The sequence below is a fragment of the Triticum urartu genome, chromosome 5 (assembly GCF_003073215.2).
Source record: "Triticum urartu cultivar G1812 chromosome 5, Tu2.1, whole genome shotgun sequence".
NCBI classification, from domain to species: domain Eukaryota; kingdom Viridiplantae; phylum Streptophyta; class Magnoliopsida; order Poales; family Poaceae; genus Triticum; species Triticum urartu.
Genome location: NC_053026.1, coordinates 327,814,882 through 327,826,871, shown reverse-complemented (window position 1 = coordinate 327,826,871; position 11,990 = coordinate 327,814,882). Strand labels below are relative to the sequence as shown.

At 50.7% G+C, this 11,990-nt stretch overlaps 1 protein-coding gene across 1 annotated transcript; it reads right to left on the bottom strand.

Annotated features, from left to right (window-relative positions):
- Window positions 1-414: 414 nt before the first annotated feature.
- Window positions 415-10,820, bottom strand: LOC125508850 (aspartate--tRNA ligase 2, cytoplasmic). The gene is made up of 10 exons (XM_048673644.1): window positions 10,197-10,820; window positions 9,864-9,974; window positions 9,655-9,768; window positions 3,777-4,067; window positions 3,583-3,693; window positions 3,444-3,497; window positions 2,758-2,837; window positions 2,570-2,685; window positions 898-1,012; window positions 415-747 (listed from the first exon to the last, which is right to left on the bottom strand). Exons 1-10 carry the CDS (start codon window positions 10,716-10,718, stop codon window positions 621-623), a joined length of 1,641 nt encoding a protein of 546 aa, XP_048529601.1. The 5' UTR covers window positions 10,719-10,820; the 3' UTR covers window positions 415-620.
- Window positions 10,821-11,990: the final 1,170 nt, after the last annotated feature.

The window sequence follows — 11,990 nt, the reverse complement described above, 5'->3', positions numbered from 1 at the left end:
TGCATCGAACCTTCAACCGGGAGAAATGTCACTCAAAATACCCCCCTGCTATCAAAGATTTGTCTCAAGACTCTTGACGCCACTCCGCACTTCAAGATAACCCCTGCTATCAAAGATTCGTCTCAATACTATCTTGACGCCACACTAATTCTTGCTGTCGTAAAAAACTGGATCCACGTGAAAGGACACATTGCAGTTAGACTAGGCATGCACCACATGATGAGCCTAGCACGATAATTGAAGTAATACTCCCTATGTAAACAATTGTAAAACGTTTTAGCAGTTTAAAAGAGTAATGATTATTGCATTTTTGGCTTCGGATGGATGCGGACACATCCGCCTGCATCCCTAGGTTTGACAGAGACAAATAACGAAAATGACGGCAGTATCAGCAAGCGCAAAAACACAGCTAGCAGACCCACTTGGAAAAGCAGATTAATTTTCATTTTGTTCGAGATTGGTGAGTATTAACAGAAGCTCCAACACACTGACGGTGCTACACATTAGCCACGCCATAAACAGCACTGCACCCATCATCATAGGTTGTTCCAGTACTTGACTAGCAGATTGGTGAAGATGATGACAACCATGGGTGCAAGCTGTCGACCCAGGAAAGAAACTTATGGCGCGAGCCTCTGTGGATCACGAGGGAAAAGAGATGTCTTCCTGATGTTGTTGAGGGCGCAGAACAGCATAACCACTCTCTCCAAGCCGACCCCAAAACCGCCATGAGGAGGTGCACCATAGCTGTGATTGTCAGCATGGGAGGAATTGAGTACCGAAGTGAAGAAAATATATGTATTACTGAAGCATTGAGATGGATTGTTGGAAACAACTATGTACTGGTAAATACTGCAATATTACAACATTGCCGCCATACATGAGACAAGAACAAACCTGAATGATTCAATGTATGATGCGATAGTACTAGCGTCAATTCCACACTCGATTGCACGTTTCCTCAGAAGTTCAGGCGTATGTATTCTTTGCGCTCCAGAAATAATTTCCTCACCTGTCATACAAATAAAATTGGTCAGAATCAGAATTAAAACTAACAAGCATTCATGCTAATATACTGAACATAGCAGGCAGTTTCATATGCAAAATCCCCAAAGAGAATGTGTTTGTTTAATGTCTTTAGTCGTACAGATGGGAGATTTTTGCTTCATTATACCAGTATGTCTTTTTTTCTTGAATTATTGATGGACCTAGGAAACAAGCCAGCACAAAACCTAGGCTGGGACGATGTTAGCTATCAGTGGAAGTAGTGGAGAACTTTGCTTCAATATACCAGTTTGTTTAAGTTTGTATGTTCTAGACTACAAACTTGTCAGGAATCAGTGGAGAGTCCAACTCATGTTAACTAGGAACCTTTGTTACCTTGGACACATACATAAATAGAGGAGATGAGCACGTATTGCTCAAGCAAGAATGATGGTTAGTCTTTTCTCATCCAAAGGTTCTCTTATCCAGGCTATGTCTATATAGATATTCTTTCAAAACCCTAATCATGAGGCAGAAGAACTGACCTAATATAGATACTTTCTGTGCCATTATACTGTCATGCAACATCTCCCTATAACCACAACCTGTTGGAATAATCACTACATTCTACTGTTTTTATTTTGTCAACCCACAGAAGCTTTTTTTCCACAATAGAACATCACTCCTATCATTCTATGGGTCTAGATATCAAAGAATATGTATAAGAAACAGTGTCAGGCAGAATAGTGGCCCTGCTCTACCCATCTAGTTCAATAGTTCTGCCATATAGCATCCATTATAGCTTTCAACTTCCATTCCAAATGCATCTGATTCCACGATTTTGATATAACTTTGAAACATTATTCTCTTAAACTTGTATCCTGTTTGGTTAATTCTCATTTATCAGAATGTAGTTACGGACTAGAGTGGCACACATCATCCCAACTGAATATTATAGATGTTGACTAGAGTGGCACACATCATCCCAACAAGAACAAGTAACCAAATGAATGTGGGTGATTGGTCATTCCTATATGTGTATTGGGTTTTCTGCGAAATTCCAGAAAGCACATGTTCAGGAACTGGGGTACCAGTATACTAGTAATTTTTCCTACCCAATTAGGAAAAATGATGCCGCAAGAAACTCAACAGTTGAAAAAGGTAAACTTAATTAATGCTCCTTTTTTGTATATTTATCAGTACTTTTTGTTTGAAATGAGTACTTAACATACCCAGATGATTTAATTTTACTAAAAGGAGAGGTGGTATAAGCAACTTGCCGTAATTGTTTCCTCAAGTATAAGTGGCTAGTTGCAAACAAAGGAAACGGTAACATACGGACATGGGAAGCAACTTTAATTCCTCGCTGATTAGGAACATGAAAACACTTCATAGGTAGTATCTAGGAAAAATGAAGATACGTAAATAGAAATAACAAATATTTTGCAATTTTGCACCAACTAGAAATCAAAGAAAAAATAGGTCTTCAAATGTATAAAAATAACACGAAAGCTATACCCATGCAACTGGAATCACAAGCCAAACAACTTCTTTGGTAGTGTTGTAATGATTAATTAATACTCACCTCGAATGAAAACATCAAAAGAGTTGCTGTAAGCTGGATCATCGTAGCAAGGCATGGTGTAGAAAGGGCGCACAGCCAAAGGATATCGATAGAGGATGAAAAATTCTGTGCCATACCTACAAATAACAGATAAGTTAGCTTATTGAAATTAAGTGATACAGTTACATACGAGCAGTAGATCTACGTACTTCTCCTTAACAAGCCGACCAAGTTTCTTCTCAGCTTCAGTGTTAAGGTCACCCATAGGCTCGATTTCAGTTCCGGCTTCCTGCCATACAGACAAGTCATCCATAAATCTTGTCCAACTGAACTCATAAGTGAGCTCACAGTAACCGCCAGCTTTTCACCGGGCCTGATTTCCGAAGAAAATTAATCCCTTGTTTCAAAATGTCAAGCACATCCACTCATGATGTACTCTAATTATTATTTTCAGCTATGGAGGAACAATTCTGCTGGTGATGTCAGAAAAGACTGCCAGTTTCTACCAGTTTTTCAGCTAACAAGAAAACATGGTAACGGTCAAGCTGGAAGTACGGGTTGGTAGATAGCATTTGTTCAAAACAAAATGTCGATACACACTTCAAATTGGTAGAAAACATGCAAAATATAACAACACCAATTCATATGCGCTGCGCCACTGCAGTATTTAGTATTATTCGTAATTTGAAGATCATATAACCACTCCAAACAACTATTAACAGTATGTTTCTTGTTTCACAGGAATCTCAATTAGGACAGCTCAATCAAAACACCAGTAATATATGGGGCTATTAAATTTCTAACATCAATCACACTGTGAGAACACAAAAGAGCATACTGTATGCAAGTGAACGTCACCATAATGATGAAATAGACAAAGAGTACAAGCTAGTACCTTCAGCATTTTAATACCTTCCTCGTACGTCAGCTTCAAGGTTTTCTCTAGGTACTGTATAAAGTAGAAGAAGTTGAGACAGTAACTTAAGCAAAAGCATACGTATAACAACACAAGACAATAAGGAGTAATGTTTTACCTTCAGAGGTTCAAATGGATACTGCCTATTTATTGTCTCAAGTTCCTTCTGACAATTTTCATTCAAGTGTTTGAATATTGCTACAAATAAGCCATCTATGATATCACAAACCTGTGTACAAAAACCAGTACCTGGTCACCATCACTTCAACAAATGAACTAAATAAAGACTTATTTCCTCCAAATCTTCCTTACCTCAAAGTAGTGCTCCTTGATCTCCATCTCAGCATCCAACCCAATAAACTCACACAGATGCCTGTGAGTGTTTGACTTTTCTGCTCTAAAGACGGGACCAACCTCAAACACGCGGCCAAAGCCACCACAGATGCTCATCTGCTTGTATAATTGGGGAGATTGTGCTAAACAAGCAGGCTGGCCATTGTACTCCAGCTTGAATACAGATGCACCACCTTCACTTGATCCACCAATCAACTTTGGACTGTGAATCCCGATAAAATTCTCCAAGAACAAAAATTCTCTGAATTTCTGCATGGGTATCCAGCAATAGTTACATGTATGAACCAAAAGAAGAAGATAAATGTCATGTGGGGCGCTGCGTACAGGCGCGGGTCACGCGCCCAGGAGCAGCAGCCGACGGCCACAGCTGGCCAGGCATGATCGGGGCAAGGAGTCCTGATCCTACGTTGGTTCCTAGAGTCCAGGAGTAGTTAGTTTCCTAGTTTGTTAGAAGCCCATAAGGCCTTTATATATCCTGTAATCTGCACCCTTTGACGCAAGCAATAAATCATTATCTCCTATCTCTCCCTCTGCTCCTAATCTCATCTCCCGCACCATTGAGCAGTTAGGCAAAAACCCTAGCGCTCCTATCTACCGAGACTACGAGCTACGTAGTCGAGGTCCTGCTGTCTTGGGCACCGAGGTCCTTGACAACTTGGTATCAGGTTCCAGGCGATCCTCTTCCTCGTCCACGCTCCATCCACAGCCCGCCACCACCCCTGCGTCCGCGCCAAGCACACCTCCATCGCCACCATCCGCCGCCGCCTCGGTCACTTCCGGCATGGCAGAACCAACCACCGCTGATCTGGCCAAGATGATCGAGGCCTTGACTGCAAGGGTGGCGTCCCTGCAGACGTCCGTCACCGCACTCCAGAAGGACAAGTCCGCCTCCTCGTCGAGCGCTGACGGCGCCCACGATGGGCAGCACCACAATGATCGACCGCCCCGGTTTCAGAAGATGGACTTCCCCAAGTTCGACGGCAAGTCAGATCCTCTCGCATTCATCAACATATGCGAGTCCTTCTTCCATCAACAACAGATCGCTGAGGAGGAGAAAGTGTGGATGGCGTCATACAATCTCGAGGGTACTGCCCAACTATGGTATATGCAGGTTCAGCGCGGCGAGGGCACGCCTCCGTGGCGCCGCTTCACCGAGCTGCTCAATCTCCGCTTCGGGCCACCTCTGCGCGCTAACCCGCTGGGCGAACTAATGGCGTGCAAGCGCACAACGTCCGTCGTCGACTTCCAAGAGCGGTTTGAGGCGCTCCTCCCCCGGGCAGGCATCTTATTAGAGACACAGAAGGTTCAGATCTTCACTGCGGGACTCCAGCCACCCCTCAGCCTCGACGCGGAAATCCACAACCCGCAATCCCTTGTCGTCGCCATGAGCCTCGCCCGCAAATTGGAGCTGCGCGACCAGTGCGCGCTCGCCTCCGCGCAACCGGTGCGTTTTCAGCAGAAGGGCATCCTGCCGGCGCCCGTACCACGCCTCGCGCCCCCCACACCGGCTCCACCAGCCGCACCCCAGCAGGCCCCCAGTCTGCCGGACGGGCACCAAATCAAACGCCTGTCACAGGCAAAGATGGAGGAACGCCGTCGCCTGGGCCTATGCTTCAATTGTAATGAGAAGTTTGGCAGGGGCTACAACCGCGTGTGCCAGCGCATCTTTCTCCTCGACCTGGCGCCGGACGACGACGACACGGCCTCCGCCACCGCTGATGCCTCGCCGGCCGACCCTCGGATCTCGCTCCACGCGATCTCCGGCGTGCGCACGAGCGAGACCATGCAGATGCATATCACCCTCGGGGGTGTCTCCCTCCTCGCCCTGATCGACTCAGGCTCCACCCACAACTTCATCGCCGAGGAGGCGGCCGCTCGGGCTACACTGCCATCCCCCACCACCGAGAAGATGCGTGTCACGGTGGCCAACGGCGAGCGCGTTACGTGCCAGGGCGCATACCGCGCCGTGTCCTTCCGCATTGACCAAGAGGCGTTCTCGGAGGATTTCCTCGCCTTGCCGCTCGCGGGCTACGACGTCGTCCTAGGCACGCAGTGGCTGGCGACGCTTGGACCGATCCTGTGGGATTTCCGCGCCCTCTCCATGACGTTCTGGCGGAGGGGCCATCGGGTCTGCTGGCGCGGCATTGCAGGACCGGACGGGCCAGCCCTGAAATCATGCAATGGCCGCGATTTCCTCGACGCCATCATCACCGAGTTCGACGGCATCTTCGCCAAACCCTCTGGCGTGCCACCACCCCGCAGCCGCGACCACGACATCACCCTGCTGCCTGGTTCCGCCCCGGTGGCCGTCCGCCCGTATCGCTACCCGGCCGCGCACAAGGACGAGCTGGAGCGTCAGTGCGCCGCCATGCTCGCCCAAGGCATCATCCGAGCGAGTTGTTCCGCATTCTCATCGCCGGTACTGCTGGTCCGCAAGCCCGACGGGTCCTGGCGCTTCTGCATCGACTACCGCGCCCTGAACGCCATCACCGTCAAGGATGCGTTTCCGATCCCGGTGGTGGACGAACTCCTCGACGAGCTCCGACGCGCTCGTTTCTTCACTAAGCTCGACTTGCACTCCGGCTACCACCAGGTGCGGATGCATGCGGAGGACATCCCAAAGACCGCCTTCCGTACCCACGACGGCCTCTACGAGTTCCTGGTGATGCCGTTCGGCCTCTGCAACGCGCCGGCGATGTTCCAGGCACTCATGAACGATCTGTTGCGGCCGTACCTGCGCCGCTTCGTTCTCGTCTTCTTTGACGACATCCTCATTTTCAGCTAGACGTGGGCAGACCATCTCCGACATGTGCGCACCGTCTTCACCGTCCTGCACCAACACCGGCTCTTCGTCAAGCGATCCAAATGCGCGTTCGCCGTCGAGTCGATCTCCTACCTGGGTCACACCATCTCCGCTGCAGAAGTGGCCATGGATCCGGAAAAGGTGCAGGTCGTGGCCGATTGGCCGCAGCCACGCTCGGCGCGCGCGGTCCGAGGGTTCCTCGGCCTTGCGGGGTACTACCGCAAGTTTGTCAAGGAGTTTGGCGTGGTTGCCGCGCCACTGACAGCCCTCCTTCGCAAGGATGGTTTCTCCTGGTCGCCGGAGGCGGCAGCAGCTTTTACCGCCCTCAAGACGGCGGTCACCACGGCTCCCGTCCTCGCGTTGCCGGACTTCACGCGGCCGTTCATCGTCGAGTGTGACGCCTCTACATACGGCTTCGGGGCCGTCCTTCTTCAGGACCAGCACCCGGTGGCTTTCTTTAGCTGGCCGGTCACGCCACGTCACCGTTCCCTGGCAGCATATGAACGGGAACTCATCGGCCTGGTGCTCGCTATTTGTCATTGGAGACCATACCTCTGGGGGCGCCAATTTGTGGTAAAAACTGATCACTAGTCTTAAATTCCTACTTGACCAGCGTTTGGCAACCATTCCGCAGCATCATTGGGTCGGCAAACTACCGGGGTTCGACTTCACCATGGAGTACAAGGCCGGTAGTACAAACACGGTGGCGGACGCCCTTTCCCGCCGCGACACGAAGGAGACGTCGGTCATGGCGATATCGGGTCCTCGCTTCGACTTCATTGATCGCCTCCGGCAAGCTACGTCAACCGACCCGGCGCTCGTCGCACTACGTGAGGATATCACGACGGGTACGCGGCAGCAGCCGTGGTCACTCTCCGACGGCCTCGTCACTTTTAACGGCCGCCTCTACATTCCGCCGTCGTCCCCGCTACTCCAGGAGCTCCTCACCGCAGTGCACGACGACGGGCACGAAGGCGTCCTGCGCACCCTGCATCGTCTCCGCCGCGACTTCCACGCACCTAACCTTCGCAAGACGGTGCAAGAGTACGTCCGCGCCTGCGGTACTTGCCAGAGGTACAAGTCCGAGCACTTGCACCCCGCCGGTCTGCTGCTGCCGCTGCCGGTGCCCACGGGCGTGTGGACTGACGTCGGCATCGACTTCGTGGAAGCGCTCCCTCGCGTGGGCGGGAAGTCTGTCATACTCACCGTGGTGGATCGCTTCAGCAAGTACTGCCACTTCGTGGCGATGGCCCACCCGTACACGGCAGAGTCGGTGGCACAGGTGTTCTTCGCCGAGATCGTGCGCCTCCATGGCATTCCGCAGTCCATGGTTTCGGACCGCGACCCCGTCTTCACCTCGGCATTTTGGCAGGAGCTCATGCGCCTCACCGGGACGAAGCTGCACATGACGTCGACATTTCATCCTCAATCGGATGGCCAAACGGAGGCTGCTAACAAGATCATTGTTATGTACCTGCGTTGCCTCACAGGGGATCGTCCGCGACAGTGGCTACGGTGGCTTCCCTGGGCCGAGTACATCTACAACACCGCCTACCAGACGGCGACCCAAGAAACTCCGTTCAAGCTCGTGTATGGACGCGACCCTCCCACTATTCGCTCTTACGAGCCAGGCGAGACGCGGGTGGCGGCCGTGGCAAAGAGCATGGCGGAGCGAGACGAGCTACTCGCTGATGTCCGCTACCGACTACAGCAGGCGCAGGCGGTCTACAAGTCCTACTACGACAGACGCCATCGCGACGTCAGGCATGTAGTGGGCGATTGGGTGTGGCTTCGTCTTCACCAGCGCGCCGCATCTTCTCTCAACTTGCCGACCAGGGGCAAGCTCAAGCCACGCTTCTACGGGCCGTACCGCATTTCCGAGGTCGTCAACGACGTCGCCTACCGCCTTGAGCTACCCGTGCGCTCGCGCCTCCATGATGTGTTCCACGTGGGCCTCCTCAAGAAGTTCTTTGGCACGCCTCCAACTGCACCGCCGGGTTTGCCTCCAATCCACAACGGTGCGGCTGTTCCGGAACCAGAACGCGTGACTCGTTCACGCCTCGCACGCAGCGTTCGCCAGCTCCTTGTCCACTGGAAGGGCGAGGCTGCTTCGTCGGCAACATGGGAGGATCTTGACAGTTTCGTCGAGCGCTACCCCACTTTTCAGCTCGAGGACGAGCTGTTCGTCGAGGGGGGGAGAGATGTCATGTGGGGCGCTGCGTACAGGCGCGGGTCACGCGCCCAGGAGCAGCAGCCGACGGCCACAGCTGGCCAGGCATGATCGGGGCAAGGAGTCCTGATCCTACGTTGGTTCCTAGAGTCCAGGAGTAGTTAGTTTCCTAGTTTGTTAGAAGCCCATAAGGCCTTTATATATCCTGTAATCTGCACCCTTTGACGCAAGCAATAAATCATTATCTCCTATCTCTCCCTCTGCTCCCAATCTCATCTCCCGCACCATTGAGCAGTTAGGCAAAAACCCTAGCGCTCCTATCTACCGAGACTACGAGCTACGTAGTCGAGGTCCTGCTGTCTTGGGCACCGAGGTCCTTGACAATAAACATTACATGCTACAGAAATACTTCCTCCGTTCCTAAATATAGAAGTCCTTTTAGAGATTCCAATATGGACTACTAACAAAGCAAAATGAGTGAATCTACACCCTAAACTACCGTCTATATACATCCATATGTAGTCCATATTGAGATCTCTAAAAAGACTTATATTTAGGAACGGAGGGAGTACATAATAAAATCTATCTGCATGAGATGCCACATGAATGTCACGAACATAAGCATAGTTTTGATGAACAATATCTAATGCTGCATGTTAAATATAGTTTTGTGCAAGGTGCCTTTTGCTGGTAGATGGAGATACTAAGATGAAAGAATGAACGGCGACAGGGCCTGCTTCTATTTAATAATAACAACGCACGTGGTGCTAGACATAACAGAACATGCTATTTGTTACGGCAGTATGCCTTGCTGCATGAAATGTAACAGTCGGTCAGTACAAACAAGGACAAATAGTACTCACATTCTCAACATGGCATTGGATGCGGAAGATTGCTTGATTCGCAGGTGTCCGCAGATCGATAGCTCGATAGTTCAACCGTGTGTCCTGGAGAACACGTACCAGCTTCTCTCCATTCTGTAACCATGGCAAGGATAAGAATCGTAGAGCAAAAACTGGGCGCCTCATGCAAAGAGGAAGAAGGCGAATGGAAGAATTTGCAACGGACGTACTTGTTCAGCCTTCTCGAATTCTGCTTCACTACGGGCTGCGTCCTCAAGGTTGATCGGAAGTGTGGGGATCGCCCTATTGATGCAGTAAACCTTCCTAACCTGGATCTCGACCTGCCAGTCCAAAGGAACAGACAAACAATTCATCAGCTAGGCACACCATATATAACACACAAACAAAACGAAATTGTAACGAGCGTGCACTTGATATTCCGAATTAGGCGACAACAATTCGAATCAAATAAGGAAGGTTACAAAACAACCATCTAACTATGCGGATGATGGTTGCTACCGATGACGAGAAACAAGCAAACTGGGCCAGATAAGACGACTGACCTGCTGCGTGGTGGCCTTGAGGGGCTCCTTGGGGAGGGTGACGACGCCCTCGACGTCGACGATGCTCTCCTTGCTGAGGGAGGTGGCGAAGCGCACCATCTGCGTGCTGACGCCGGCGTCGGCGCTGGCGACGAGCACGCACTGCACGGTGCTCATGCTCTGGCGCAGCACGACGAAGGCCATCTTCTTGCTGACGGGGCGCAGCGTCTGCGCGGAGCCGCGGATGAGCACGGAGCGGCCCGCGGCGGCCTCGTCGAGGTCGCCGATGTCGGTCCAGGACCTGCCGGAGATGGCCTTGGACTGGATCTCCTCGACGGGGACGTCGCCGTAGTTGGCCGCGAAGGGGTCGGCCTCCTCCGCCTGCGGCTGCTGCTGCTGCTGGCGCTGCGACGCCTTCCCGGCCTTCTCGGCCTTCCGCGCGTCCTTCTTCAGCTGCTTCTTGCTGATGGTCGCGGCAGAGAGGTCGGCCTCGAGCTCCTCCGTGGAGGCGGAGGCGGGTGCAGGCGCGGGCTCCGACGACATCGCGGCGGTGGCGGGCTGGCGGCGAGGGGAGGCGGTAATAGGGTTTAGCGTGGTCTGGTGGGATGGGGATGGTGGTGGAGGGGGTGAACTTGACGACGGGACGCCCTCGATGGACTGGGCTTAACTTAAAGGTCGGTGTGTAAGCCTACCGGCCCAGCCCGTCTGATGTGTTGGCTTGGCGGCCCCGGAAAGGAACGCAAAGAATTCAGGTCAAAGCCACTTCTTGCCTGGAAATGGTAGAAGGTGTCTTTTTGCCCGGTATTTGTAGATTCAGTTTGGCTTTGCGGTGGAGGGTAATATGCTGTGGGCGGGATGTGCCCAAGTTTGACGGGGAAGCAATGCACTTGTCTTGCTCATGGAATCGTGCTTCATGCTAACCGCGCCGTTCATTGGTCTTCCAGGGTAGCACCACGGTTTTGACCGCGACGACGACGGCGTCTCGCGCCGTGTAATGAAGCCCCCGTGGATTTGCAGCGGCAGCTGGACTTTTTTCTTTGTTGGTGCGGCAGCTGGATTGGGACAGTATATTCAGGGCATGTATAATGGTGGCATATGGATACAGATGCCTCATGACAAAAAGTAGTTTGAAATATTTACATTTATTTTTTTTTTCAATGCGAGCTATCACTAGTGGGTCTTATTAAGAAATAGAAAATAAAGACTTTAGTACACATGCATTTTTACTTTTCACTCTAACTTTTTCAGCTTTTGACCCCGGACCATATTTTTTCTCTTCAAGCACCCGCCTCCTGGAGAGGATTCCATTTCCCTATCCAAGCATATTTTACTCATATCCGATCCTACATGACATGCGAGACATCATCCTAAGGCTATGCATTGTACATGCCCTCAGCAGGTATAATAAGATGATATAAGCAGACTATAATGAATGCTACTTCTATATCTTTGTTCAGTTGAAGGAGAGAGAATAAAACCGAGTTGTAGAATAAGAACCAGCTATAGCACGACGCCAAGACACTTTGTGAGATCGTAAGATGGGTCTGTCATTAATAAAATAGTACGTACATATTTAAACCAACTATTATGTTGGCTATAAATGACATGCCAACTACTTATACCTAATTGCTGACTATAGTATTAACCATACTCTAAAACCGTCGAGGCTTTGCGACCTTCAATTGTTTAACAAGATTTTTTGCTAGAGCGGGTGCGTTTGATAGCATGTACTCCCTCTTCCATGTGTGATTTAATTGGGCCTAGATAGCTGAATGTAGTTTAGTGGTAGGGACATAGTCTTGTGTCCCGGACAAG

Coding starts and splice junctions, on each gene's coding strand:
- LOC125508850 (XM_048673644.1), bottom strand. CDS start 10,718: ATGTCGTCGGAGCCCGCGCCTGCACCCGCCTCCGCCTCCACGGAGGAG. Junction 9,975..10,196: donor TCAAGGCCACCACGCAGCAG/GTCAGTCGTCTT, acceptor TTGGACTGGCAG/GTCGAGATCCAGGTTAGGAA. Junction 9,769..9,863: donor AATTCGAGAAGGCTGAACAA/GTACGTCCGTTG, acceptor CCATGGTTACAG/AATGGAGAGAAGCTGGTACG.